Source organism: Phyllobates terribilis, unplaced genomic scaffold (genome assembly GCF_046119375.1).
Source record: "Phyllobates terribilis strain yellow unplaced genomic scaffold, ASM4611937v1 Scaffold_4__5_contigs__length_816908805, whole genome shotgun sequence".
NCBI lineage: Eukaryota > Metazoa > Chordata > Amphibia > Anura > Dendrobatidae > Phyllobates > Phyllobates terribilis.
In genome coordinates, this window is record NW_027362764.1 from 201,928,672 (window position 1) to 201,941,205 (window position 12,534).

At 40.3% G+C, this 12,534-nt stretch overlaps 1 protein-coding gene across 1 annotated transcript in view; it reads right to left on the bottom strand.

Moving 5' to 3' along the window:
* The window catches only part of GADL1 (glutamate decarboxylase like 1), a 564,135-nt gene that overhangs the window by 79,875 nt on the left and 471,726 nt on the right, over positions 1-12,534 (bottom strand). Inside the window, exon 14 of the mRNA XM_073678031.1 lies at positions 9,132-9,221. Coding sequence (XP_073534132.1) covers positions 9,132-9,221 — 90 coding nt within the window. The remainder of the gene's footprint in view (positions 1-9,131; positions 9,222-12,534) is intronic.

The following is a 12,534-nucleotide window of genomic DNA, read 5'->3' on the forward strand; positions in this document are numbered from 1 at the left end:
TTTCGGGGTGGAAAATAGGAAAACATTTTTTTAAATAAAATCGTGGTGGGCCTTATGATCCGTTTTAACGGTAGCTTACCTGGGGGACGACGGCGGTGGAACGGTGTCTCGGGAACCAGGGTTACTGCTTCAGGAGGTCGGTGATGGCAGGAGTGGGGTGATTCTGTGGGCCCCATCATCTCCGAAGGGTTGCTGATTCAGGAGGTCAGCAGCGGCGGTGGTGGCAGGAGGAGTGGGCCAATGCTGCAGGCCTCATCCTCTCAGAAGATGTCGGCACCAGTGAGAAGAGATCCCCGCTCTCCAGCGCCAACATCTTCTGAGAGGACGGGGCCCGCAGCATCGCCCCACTCCTCCTGCCATTGCCAACCTCCTGAATCAGCGGACCCTTGCTCTTGTGTCCCTGCTCCATTGCCACAGTCCCCCAGGTAAGATAACTTCCGATTATAAGATGCACCCCTTTTTTCCTCTCAAATTTGATGGGAAATGGTGCGTCTTTTAATCCGAAAAATATGGTAATTACCTCCAAAGTAGTGTGAAAATGAGGCCAGGAGCAAAGGAGGAACCAGGGTGTTTCAATGTATCGGCAGCGTGCGTGTCAAGGTGGACCACACCGCCGAAAGTGCGGATCCATCTCCTTGCATACCATATACATAACAAGTGTTAGCTATTTTCATATGGATTCCTAATAAAGAGGTATTGATTTTTAGAAATATTAATGTGCAACATACCTCCATTTTTCCATGATATTTTAAGGTGAAGGTCTAAAATGGGATTGGCATCCATTTTGTTCTACAGATCAATGTTGTTTTGAAAAGAATCATAGGAAAATAAAATATTTAATAAGTTCTACTTTCCTTTTTGCATATCTCTAAGAATTTTTAGAATAGTGTTTAGAATATTGTGCTTTTAATTTTAATGTTAACTTAAAGCACACCAGTCAGCAGGATTGTGCTTAGAAAGCTTCCAATGATTCTTTTCAAAACTTAAATTTTTATTTTGAACTCTACTTCAAGTGAACCATGTCATGTTTTTCTGTTGTAACCCTGTAGTTCAGGATTTTAATCTATTCCTAACATGCCTTGTATATCACTCTGGGAGCAATGCATACATTAAAAAAAAAGCTTTGAAGTTGTCCTGATGTATTCTATTTTACGGACTATGTTCGGCACAAACCTTGCAAAGCTACGATTGACATGGGTGACGTCAGGCGTGAAACTTTGACGGTTGTGTGAATGAAGTAGAAGACATCATCCACATTATTATTCCATGGATGGGTGGCATTACAAGACAGAAAGGAGGCACTGAGAATGATCTGGAGACAACCATTAAAATACACTAATAGCAATTCCAGCTCACCGTTGTTCTCCCGACCCGAACGGAGCTCGGACACTGTCTCTGCCACAGCTCAGAAATGCAAATAGAAAGGAAATGAGTCCATCTCAATGAACAGGTTCTTCTTTATTGTCCTTTGCATGAATTTTATCTGAATAAAGAAGAACCTGATTGTTGAGCTGAACTCCTTTCCTTTATATTAAAATACACTATTGCATTTACAATTTGTTTGTTTTTTCGAAATACATAAAAAGCCTGTAAAACAGGGTGTTAATGGCTTTCATAGAGAAAACTTATAATAGGTTACTTTTACATTTTTTTAAAAAAAATGTACTATATGTACTGGCATAGATGCCAATGCATTAAAGGGAATTTGTCGCCAAGTTTTTGCTACCTATTCTAAGAGAAGCATAATGCAGGAGCAGAGACCTTGATTCCAGATATGTATCACTTTTTTGGACTAAAAATTTAGAGGAAAGTGGGGAGTGCTTTTTATAGTCCGAATGTGGTGTGTATATATACAAATATATATACACACACTGTGGCTGTTGTGGGTTGTGGGGGCAGTGGGAGAGGCAGAGGTGGAGGAGTGGGGCACAGGAGGCAGGAGTGCTACTGCAGCTCCTGCGTGTGCCCACTGCTATAGAAAATGAATATTCAGTGCTTCTCATGCCCATAGACATGGGAAGCACTGAATATTCGTTCTCCTTAATAATAGGCACACAGTGTAGCCGCAGCGTGGCTCCTGCTGCTGCTTGGCATGGGCGTGGAGAGGGGTGACTATTCATGCTCTTTAATAGTAGGCACACAAGATCGCAAGCAGCAGCAGGAGCTGCACTGAGGCTACACTGTGTGCCGGCTATTAAGGTGAGTGAAGTCACTGCTCCTCACGCACACTGTCCCGGTGTGGGGAGCAGTGACTATTCCGGCAAATCATCTCACTTTGTGAGGGCACATGACAGTGACGTCATGCGCCTCTCACAAGGTAAGATGAGTGCTGGCAGTAGAGGATCAAATAATTATTTCCTTCACTGTACCAGGATAAGGATGAGGGTTGCCATGCATACCAGGATAAGGATGAGGGGTGCCATGCATACCATGATGGAGATCTGGGGTGCCATGCATACCAGGATGGGGATCAGCGGTGCCATGCATAACAGGATGAAGGGGTGCCATGCATACCAGGATGGGGGATTGAGATGCCATGCATACTAGAATGAGGGGTGCCATGCATATCAGGATAGAGATCAGGGGTGCCATGCATACAAGGATAGAGATCTGGGGTTCCATGCATACCAGGATGGGGATCAGGGGTGCCATGTATACCAGGATGGGGATCAGGGGTGCCATGCATACCAGGATGGAGGGCTGCCATGCATACTAGGATGAGGGGTGCCTTGCATACTAGGATGGAGATCAGGGGCGGCATACATTCCAGGATGAAGATCAGGGGTGCAATGCATAACAGGATGGGGATCAGTGGTGCCATGCATACCAGGATGGGGATGGGGGCTACATATAATAGGAAGAGGAGGGACCATATATACCAGGATGGGGGATATTAACAGAATTGGGGACATTACCCCTATAACAGTGTCAGCAGCAGATCCCCTCCCCCTTAACAGTGCATCATGACCATGCTTAAATTTTTTTTTCTATTTTCCTCCTCTAAAACCTGGGTGTGTCTTATGGTCTGGTATGTCTTATAGTCCATAAAATATGGTATTTTGCTGCGTGCTGTAGTTTTAATAAAATTAAGGTTTCATCATCAGGAGATTATCACTAGAAGACTACTTGGTCTGCTGCCAGGTATTCAAACCACGCCCCCAACACTGATTGGCAGCTTTCAGCTTATGCACAGTGTATACAGAAAGCTGCCAATCAGTGATGTGGGTGGGGTTATGCAGAGTTCAACATTCAGAGAATTGAATGGACTGCAGCAGAAAAAATAGATTTTAATCAAAACTGCAGCAGCCAGTAAAGCAAGTGATACTTTGCTGGAATCAAGATCACGGCCTCTATAACATGCTGCTTTCTGATGGCTTAACAAAAACCTAGTGACAGATTTCGTTTAAGCATATTTATAATAGCATACTAAAAACATCCAAAGTATGAATTGGCAGAAGACTTTGGTATATGGGACATTCAAACAGAGCTCTCAGTACTGATTGACAAGGTGACTGGACCTTCTGATCTGCCGATCAGCCGATCTTAGCACTATCAGGTCAGCCAATCTGGGGGTATCTTTTTTTGGCTAATCAGGTACATACAGTAGATAAATGGACAATTGCGTGAACTGCATATTTTGTACCGCATGTCTACCACCACTAATATTACCTCTGTAACTGACAGTGCAGAAGCACAGAGAGGTAAGTATATTACAACATCAAGACTGGTCATTATAAATGCCGATTATTAATGGTCCTCACTTGCTTATTTTTAGGTATGGAACAGGGCAAATCTGAATTCTCATTACCTCATCACAAATTAAATAAAGATCCATATTACTTATTTATTTTGAGTTCTATTTACCAATTTGCTGATCTGACTCTTCATTGTGTTTCACAAAGTTAATCAAATTATTATAAGTTATTCATATTCATGAATAAATTGCATATTATTTCATATTGAAGAATTGTATTTGTTGTGACACTGTAACAAAGAGAACAAATCTAGTCCCATGGGTAATATCTACATGGAGCATTCACGAGCCCTTCATGTTTCTAGGCACAGATGTCAATTTTGGATACTTTTTCATCTGTTATTTTATTTCCACAGTAATTGCAGCCTCTAAAAGTTCTTTCCCCTGTAATAGTTACTATATCATAGAGACTTTTTTTGTACTCTGGAGGTATTTTTGTTGGAAGAGACTAAATAAAAAAAAATATGGCATATCTTTATTATCAGAAAGAAAGTAAAAGTACTATATTTCTGAAATCAAAAATTCAATCTAAACTACCAGGTTTATATCTTTAGAGTTCCTCAGGCAAAACTATTTGACTTCAGAACAACACATTATTTTCTAAAGGAAATGCAGCACAAAGTTCAAACATAAAGCACGCTAACTACAAATTGGAAACTTTTTTTTTTCATCTCACAGAAAAATTCCTGTCGAATTAGTGCTTTGTTTAAATTCAAAAGGTTTTCAGCTGCTATATATGTGAAAGAATAATAGATATGCATATTTTTAAGGGAAGTAGCTTGGCCCTGATACTTATGGATGGAAATTTCACTGCCCTTCCCCCCACCCCTCCACTTAGGGCTTGTGGACAAACAGCATTTTTTGGGAAAATGCAACATTTTTTGTAGCATTATTTTTCTCGCAATTTTTGCCAGGAATGTTATGGCATATTCTATGCAGCCATATATATAAGCTGTAAGGCAATATTGAAATATAAACTGTACTTCAAACAGTGCTTTTGTATGACTTTTATTAAGTTTGCTCTAGGTGTGGCACTTATTCATATGTTTATTTTTTCAAATGCTTCTCTAGAAACAAGTGAAAAAAGACACGTCAAAAATATATGACCAAAAGAATCTTTTATAAGTCTACTTAGACATGTCAGACATGTCACTCTCTACAAAGAGAGATGTTACCCCTTAAACCCCAGTCAGAGGACTCTTATACAGCCAAATCAGATCTCTTACTTTGCACTTAGGAGGTGTAGCATCCCAAAACATGTTTCTGCAAATAGAGATTCCGGTTTTGCTTTTACCCTAAGTCAAGTGTCAAGGCTTATTAAAGGGTTGATATTGACTTTTAGGAATGCTGCCTCCAATAAGTGGCACTACAGTTCAAGTCTCTTTCTTTCCGAAGAAGCAATTTGCATATTTAATTTCCCAGAGGAGCATTGCATGGCCTTTAAGTCTCCTTACACTGACATGTCACTCTCCCCCAGGAGAAACATTACCTCTTAGACCCCAGTCAAAGGTATCTCATACAGCCAAATCAGATATCTTACTTTGCACTGAGGAGGGGCAACACCTTGAAACACATGTTTGCAAATAGAGATTAATTTTTGAACTTTATCTTGTCATGTAGAAAGGCTCATTAAATGGTCAATATTGATTTTTAGGATTGATATTTTCCATAAGTGGCAATAAAGTTCAAGTCATCTTCTCTGAAGAGGTGATTTGCATATTTAACTTCCCAACATTGCATGGCCTTTAAGTCTCCTTACACTGGCATGTCAGGCACATCACTCTCCAGAAGGAGACATGTTATTCCTTAGATCCCAGTCAGAGGCCTCTCATATAGCCAAATCATATTACTTATTGAGGATGGGCAACACCCTGAAACATGTGTCGGCAATAAAGATTTTGGTTTGTCATTTTTCCTAAGTCTTATGGCAAGGCTTGTTAAAGGGTTGATATTGACTTTTAGAATTGCTGCCTCCAATAAGTGGCACTAGAGTTCAATTCCTCTTTCTCTTTTAAGATGCAAATCGCATATTTGGAATATATAAAAATGAGGGTGAAGGAGGCCAAACATTTTTTACAGGAAAATGTAGATTGATTAATAGGATCTTCTCATATGTTGGTTTTACTGATTTGCATAACTAGATTTGTTTAGGTATTTAAGTAAGATCAAAATATTCCCTTTATTAAGAAAATGTAAAAGACAGGGAAATATTAACAGATTTAACAGGAGGATCTACTGTATGTAAACTAGAAGCTTGGGCTGATAAATGGCAAATGAGCTTTAATGGGGATAAATGTAAGGTAATGCACTTGGGCAGAGGAAATAAAATGTATAATTATATGCTTAATTGTAAAACACTGGGCAAAACTGTAACTGAAAAAGACCTAAGAGTATTGATGAACGACAAGCTCAAGTTTAGTGGCCAGTGTCAGGCAGCTGCTGCAAAGGCAAATAAAATAATGGGATGCATTAAAAGAGGCATAGATACTCATGAGGAGAACATAAGTTTACCTCTATACAAGTCATTAGTGCGACCACACTTAGAATACTGTGTACAGTTCTGGTCTCCGGTGTATAAGAAAGACATAGCTGAACTAGAGCGGGTGCAGACAAGAGCGACCAAGGTTATTAGAGGACTGGGGGGTCTGCAATACCAAGACAGGTTATTACACTTGGGGTTATTTAGTGTGGAAAAAAGAAGGCTTAGGGGTGATCTTATTACTATGTACAAGTATATGAGGGGACAGTACAAAGACCTTTCTACTGATCTTTTTACTCTGAGGCCAGAGACGGGGACAAGGGGGCATCTTCTACGTCTGGAGGAAAGAAGGTTTAATCATAATCACAGACGGGGATTCTTTACTGTAAGAGCAGTGAGACTATGGAACTCTCTGCCGCATGATGTTGTAATGAGTGATTCATATTAAAATTTAAGAAGGGCATGGATGCCTTTCTTGAAAAGTATAATATTACAGGTTATAAATAATAGATTCCTTGATAGGGCGTTGATCCAGGGAACTAGTCTGATTGTCGTATGGAGTCGGGAAGGAATTTTTTTCCCCAATGTGGAGCTTAGTGTTTGCCACATGGGTTTTTTTGCCTTCCTCTGGATCAACATGTTAGGCTATGGATTGATCTAGATGGACTTAATCTTCCTTCAACCTTAAAAACTATGTTACTATGTTGGTTGGTTTTTATATATTTTATGCTTCAGTTTTTGGAGCCTGATGCAATACAACAGATCAGAACTGATGGTCAAACTGATACAAAAATGCAGTCAAGCATAAGTAATCACTTATGTCTGCTGTGCTCAGGGCAACCTGTAATCCCTCTGTAGCCAGATCAGAGAACGGTGTCATTATACCTTACACAGGAGTAGTCCACAAAAGGCAGACAATAAATGTGTGAAATGTAATAACACTGATTTTAGAACAGAGCATTTACAAGGTGCTTGCGAATATCAGGCATAAGTGTGATTACTGATACACCTCTGGACAGTCAGTGTGTGGTTGGGGGGGTGGTAGAGTGGAAATAACAGTGGTATGAAAGGAGGAGAGCCGATAGAAGGGTTTGTAATATGACACAGCTAAATTCAGCTGCACTGCCCCTCCTCCACACTGACTTATGCGGTAGGTTAGACCAGTAGATCAGAGATGTCTGACATTATACATATCACACTGATAAACTTGCTCTAAGCTATTGAGGGGCATGTTCTTCTTTTTCCTAGCATAGCAGAGGTGAAAGTGCTATGAAATAAGGAGATCTATTAGAAGGGTTCGTAATGTGACATAGCTAAATTCAACTGCACTGCCCCTTCCCTCATATTGACTCATGCAGGAGGTTAGACCAGAAGATCAGAGCTTTATCACACACTTCACACACTGAGAAACCTGCTCTCAGCTAAGGTGGGAACGTGTTCTTCTTTCCTTTGAATGTTGCTGGCTGTTAATTGTTGGTTGACATCATACAGGAAGACTACATGCCCCCAGGGAAAACTATCTGATAACACCCACTTGGACTTAACGAAAATTAACTCATTAGGGGACAAATACTTTGACTGCTAATATCTTTCCAATGGAGAGGCAAAATTTAAATACAAAAACGTGCCCATTCACTATTACATTGTGTATGCAGTTCAACCTGAATATTGTGATGAAAGGTTCTGTTTAAAGGAACACACACCTTTGGATAATATGACGATGCCTCATATATATATATATATGAGTGTCATATCACCATTGCTAGGTAGGGAAAATTACATTTGTTCACTTTTACATACCCGTGCTGACCTGGAGAATCATATGGCCCGATCAGGTTTACCATATAGTGAAAATGGCAAAAAAAAAAAAACAACAACTGCGGAATTGCACTTTATTAGCAATTTCGGCATCACATGATATCACATGATAAAATGAATGGCTTCATTAAAAAGTACAACTTGCATAGGGACAGAAAAAAAAAAAAAGTTATGGCACTTGGAATAAGGGGAGGAGAAAACAAAAGTACAAAAACGGAAAATCGTAAGGTCATGACCATGGTTAAACACCTTTGCATGTAAATGCCACAGACTGTAAAGGTTAGTTTACATTAGCCGACCAGTGGCACTAAATAACGACCAATCAGCTACTTGCTTGATGATCAATGGTCATTAAATAGCCTTTTTATATAGGAAGACCCGCATCCGACATGTAGTGAACAATTTTTGATAAATCTTTCAGTGTGCTAAATATACCATGCTCTTAGTAATGTGAGTTCTGCTTGCTAAAGATCATTTCACCCAACAAAAGAGTATTTTACTCGTTAGTCGGGTTATTAGCAGCCAGTTTATACGGCACAATTATCATGAGAGAAGCATTGGAATAAATGCTTATTCACAATAATCATGTAGTATAAATGGACCTTAACAGGGTCTCACAACTGCCACACAACACAAGTATAACTCTTGTGTGTATTTAAAATGTGAATTAAAGCACAAATCTCTTTGCAAACATTGTTCTGAAATTAATATTCTATGTTAAACTATTTACAGTAGTGAAGCTAAAGAATCACATAATAGAAGTAACTAGAAAAGAAAAATAGAGTAGAAAAAGAAGAAAACACAAAACTTTATTTTACTATAATTAGAATCTGTAGTTAGCCAAGAGACTGACTATGTTATAAACAATAAGGAAGATTTGTCAAACCACTGGTGATTGTGATTCCTTTATACTTACCTGCATTCGTCCTCATTTACCACATGGGGGAGTCAGAAACTTAATACTCCCTAAACAATTACTATTTTTCAGTTCAGTGTTGTAGTTTTGTACAGATTATTTTTGAGCTAAAAGGTTAACAGTTCCAAATATACTGTATCTGTGAAGAACTGCCGAATGCCTACCTGGTTCAGAATATGCCAGTATTCTGGTCCCTTATCCATTTTTCTTAAACTTGGTGGAATGTACCAAAAACAGATATTTGCATATTGTGGCTAAAAAGAGCAAACAGAAAAATACATGTAAGTAAAATAAAGTAGCATACAACAAAACAATGATGTAACAATGTCTACATTTCTCACATCTATTTATATGCTTAGACACATCTTGACTGTTTATTTATTTTTCTTAAAATCTCACTTTTTCCTTAGAAACAGGGGAGTTTCTATAGGTGCAGGGGTTGCAATCGCAAAGGGGCCCAAATGCTAACGTGCCCCAAAGGTCCCTTTGGTTCATATAAAAAGACTTTTAATATTAAAGACCTGCAATAGTTGGGGGTCCTGTTGGACATTTTGCATTGGGGCCCAAGGGCTGCAAGTTAAGTCTCTGCTTAGAAATTTCTCTTCTTATTTATAGTATTTACATATATATATATACTATATATATGTACGACGGGGTACCCCCCAAATTGAGAATTACTTATTTATATTTTTTTATTCAAGATAACATCTTGAAAACCCTTCAAAATCCTGTCCATTAGATGATATGCACATGTCCCAATGTTTTTTCCACTGTTCGAAACAATTTTTAGGTTCTTCTGAACTAATACTGTTAAGTGCCTCCAGCTATTATTTCTTAACCTCTTCTATGTCCTGAAAATACTTTCCCTTAGGTTTTTCTTCATTCTTGGGAATAAGAAGAAGTCAAGGGTGCTAGTTCAGGCAAGTAAGAGAGAAACCACGATTATGCGTTTTTTTTTGCCAAAAACTGGTTTATTTTCCATGCTGTGTGGACAGGCGCTTTGTTATGATGATGCAGCCTGTCCCCCAATTGCCACAATTCAGATGTTGGTTCACTGTGGTGCACTGAGGAACAAATTCAACTTGAACGACTCCTTCGATGTCAAAAACACAAACCATCATGGACTTCAAATTACATTTCACTTGATCATAGACGTAACTCCAAGATTCATCCCCTGTGATGACTTTTGACAAACAATCAGGATCAGTTTCTGCCTGTTCTTTCAATTCCTGACACACTCTCAGACAGTCCACCCCCTGGTTATCGGAAAGCAGTTGTGGAACAAACTTTGCCGCGATGCATCTCATGTTCAAATCTTCAGTTAAGATTCTTTTATATGAACTCCAGGAAATTACAGTTATTTACTCCAATTTGTTGATTGCTTTATGACGATCAAACATGATGGCATCACGCACTTTTTGAACATTGTCATCTGTTCTGGACTTTGAGCGTCAACTTGAACAGGATTCATCTTTAGATGACATTTGGCCGCTTCTGAAAAGTGCAAACCACACGTAAATTATTGCCTGGCTAAGAGCTTCCTTCCCATAAGCTTCCCAAAGCATTGAAACTGTTTCTGTCATCGTTTTCTTTAACAGGAAACAGAATTTGATGTTGGCATGTTGCTCCTTAGGCTATGTGCACATGAAACGTTTTTGCGGCCAGTTTCCCACTGCGGAAACGCATCAAAAATGCTTGTAATTGGTCTGCCATGCATTGCAATGCAAATCTGCATGTGCTGTGCACATGATGCGGAAATTTCCACTCCAGATTCGCATTGTGTTAAAAAAATGCAGCACTACCATTGTTCTGGCGTTTCCGACGTGAATTCACACCTATTGACTTGAATTGAACCTGCAGGTAACCAGTGGATTTGCTGAGTTTCAATTAAAGTCAATGGCCGCGAATTCGCAGCGGAAACTCGCTGTGTGTGGTACCATGGGCGGGAGAGGAGGCTACTACTCCTTTCATCCGGTCACCGCTCTCGCTGATAACAGGCTAGCGGCACCCTGTGGGGATCGGGCTCGCTCCCCGCAGTGTACTGAGCTGCCAGGACCTGCGGTGATGTCAGTGATCAGCTGATCGGTCATGCGACCGGTAATCTGATGCTCATGTCACGGCAGGTACTGTACTGTAGTGATCAGCTGATCGGTCACGTGACCGATCAGCTGATACTCATGTGACCTCCCCTGTGGGAGCATTCTCAAGAATGCTCCCACGGTGGTTAGCTCACTGGGGCTCATCAGTTGGTCTTCAGTGATTGCTGATGTCACTGTTGTAGAAGTGACACAGATTGTCGAGGGACAATCGGCGGTGATCGTGGACTGCGTCATTGACGGCGGACAGGAGAGGGATATGGTTGTTTGTTTTTTTACTTTATTTTCAGAAGATCGATGGCTTCACGGAGGTGTACAATAAAGTATTTTTAAAAAAAAAAAAACGTGTTTTTTATTTCATTAAAATACTTTATTCCGGATGTGTTTTTATTGATAAGGCGGCGACTATTTTACCACGCGGTTAGTAATGGGGGCGTCTTATAGATGCCTTCCATTACTAACCTGGGCTTCACGTCAGCTGCCAATATAAGGTTGACGTGAACCACAACCCCATTACCCCACTGCCACCGCTACAGTGGGAAGAGCGAGGTTAAGCGCCAGATTTGGAGCATCTAATGGATGCGCCATTTCTGGTATTGCTGAGGGGTGTTTAATAGCCATGGAGGGAGCTAGTATTTATGGCCCCTTCATGGTCCCTTCCCTGGCTATTAATATCAGCCCACAGCTGTCTAGTTTAGCCTTTGCTGGTTAGATTTTATAGGGGGACCCCATGTCAATTTTTTTCTGGGGTCCTCCTATAATCTAGCCAGTAAAGGCTAAACAAACAGCTGTGGGCTGATATTAATAGCCAGGGAACATTGTTGGCTAATGGTCCCTTCCCTGGCTACTAATATCAGCCCCCAGCAGTCGGCTTTCCCTCTGCTGGTTATAAAAATTAGGCGGGAGCCCATGCCATGTTTTTAAAAATTTTAGGCTCTGTGCCCACGATCCGGATGTAGCAGCGCTTTGGATGCAAATTTTTGCTGCGTCCAATGTTGCATTCTATTGAACACAGGTAAATTCACATGTGTTCACTGAACCATGCAGATTTACCGCATTCAATACTTTCTAGCGGATACACTAGTCTCCGCTGAAGATTTTGACAGATTGAAGTGTCATTATATGCGGTGGATTCACATGTACCAACAACAAAAGTGCTGCATTATAACACCACGTTTTGGATGCAACATAGATATGTTGTGTTCAAATCGCTGCTGAGTGCTGATCCCCAAACATAGCGGCTAATGAACCAGCTGTGTGATGTTAATTATGGCCAGGGAAAATGTTTGCCTATTGGCACCTTCCCAGGCTAAAATTAGCAGCTCACAGCAGCTGCAGAAATTACAGGAACAGAAATGCTAATGAAGATTGGGTGAATGGGACTAGCTGACACCCAGCTCTTTTGTTTGATGATGACAAGGTGTCAATCAGACCTTTTCATGACCAAACTTAATTAAAGTAAAGTAAAGAT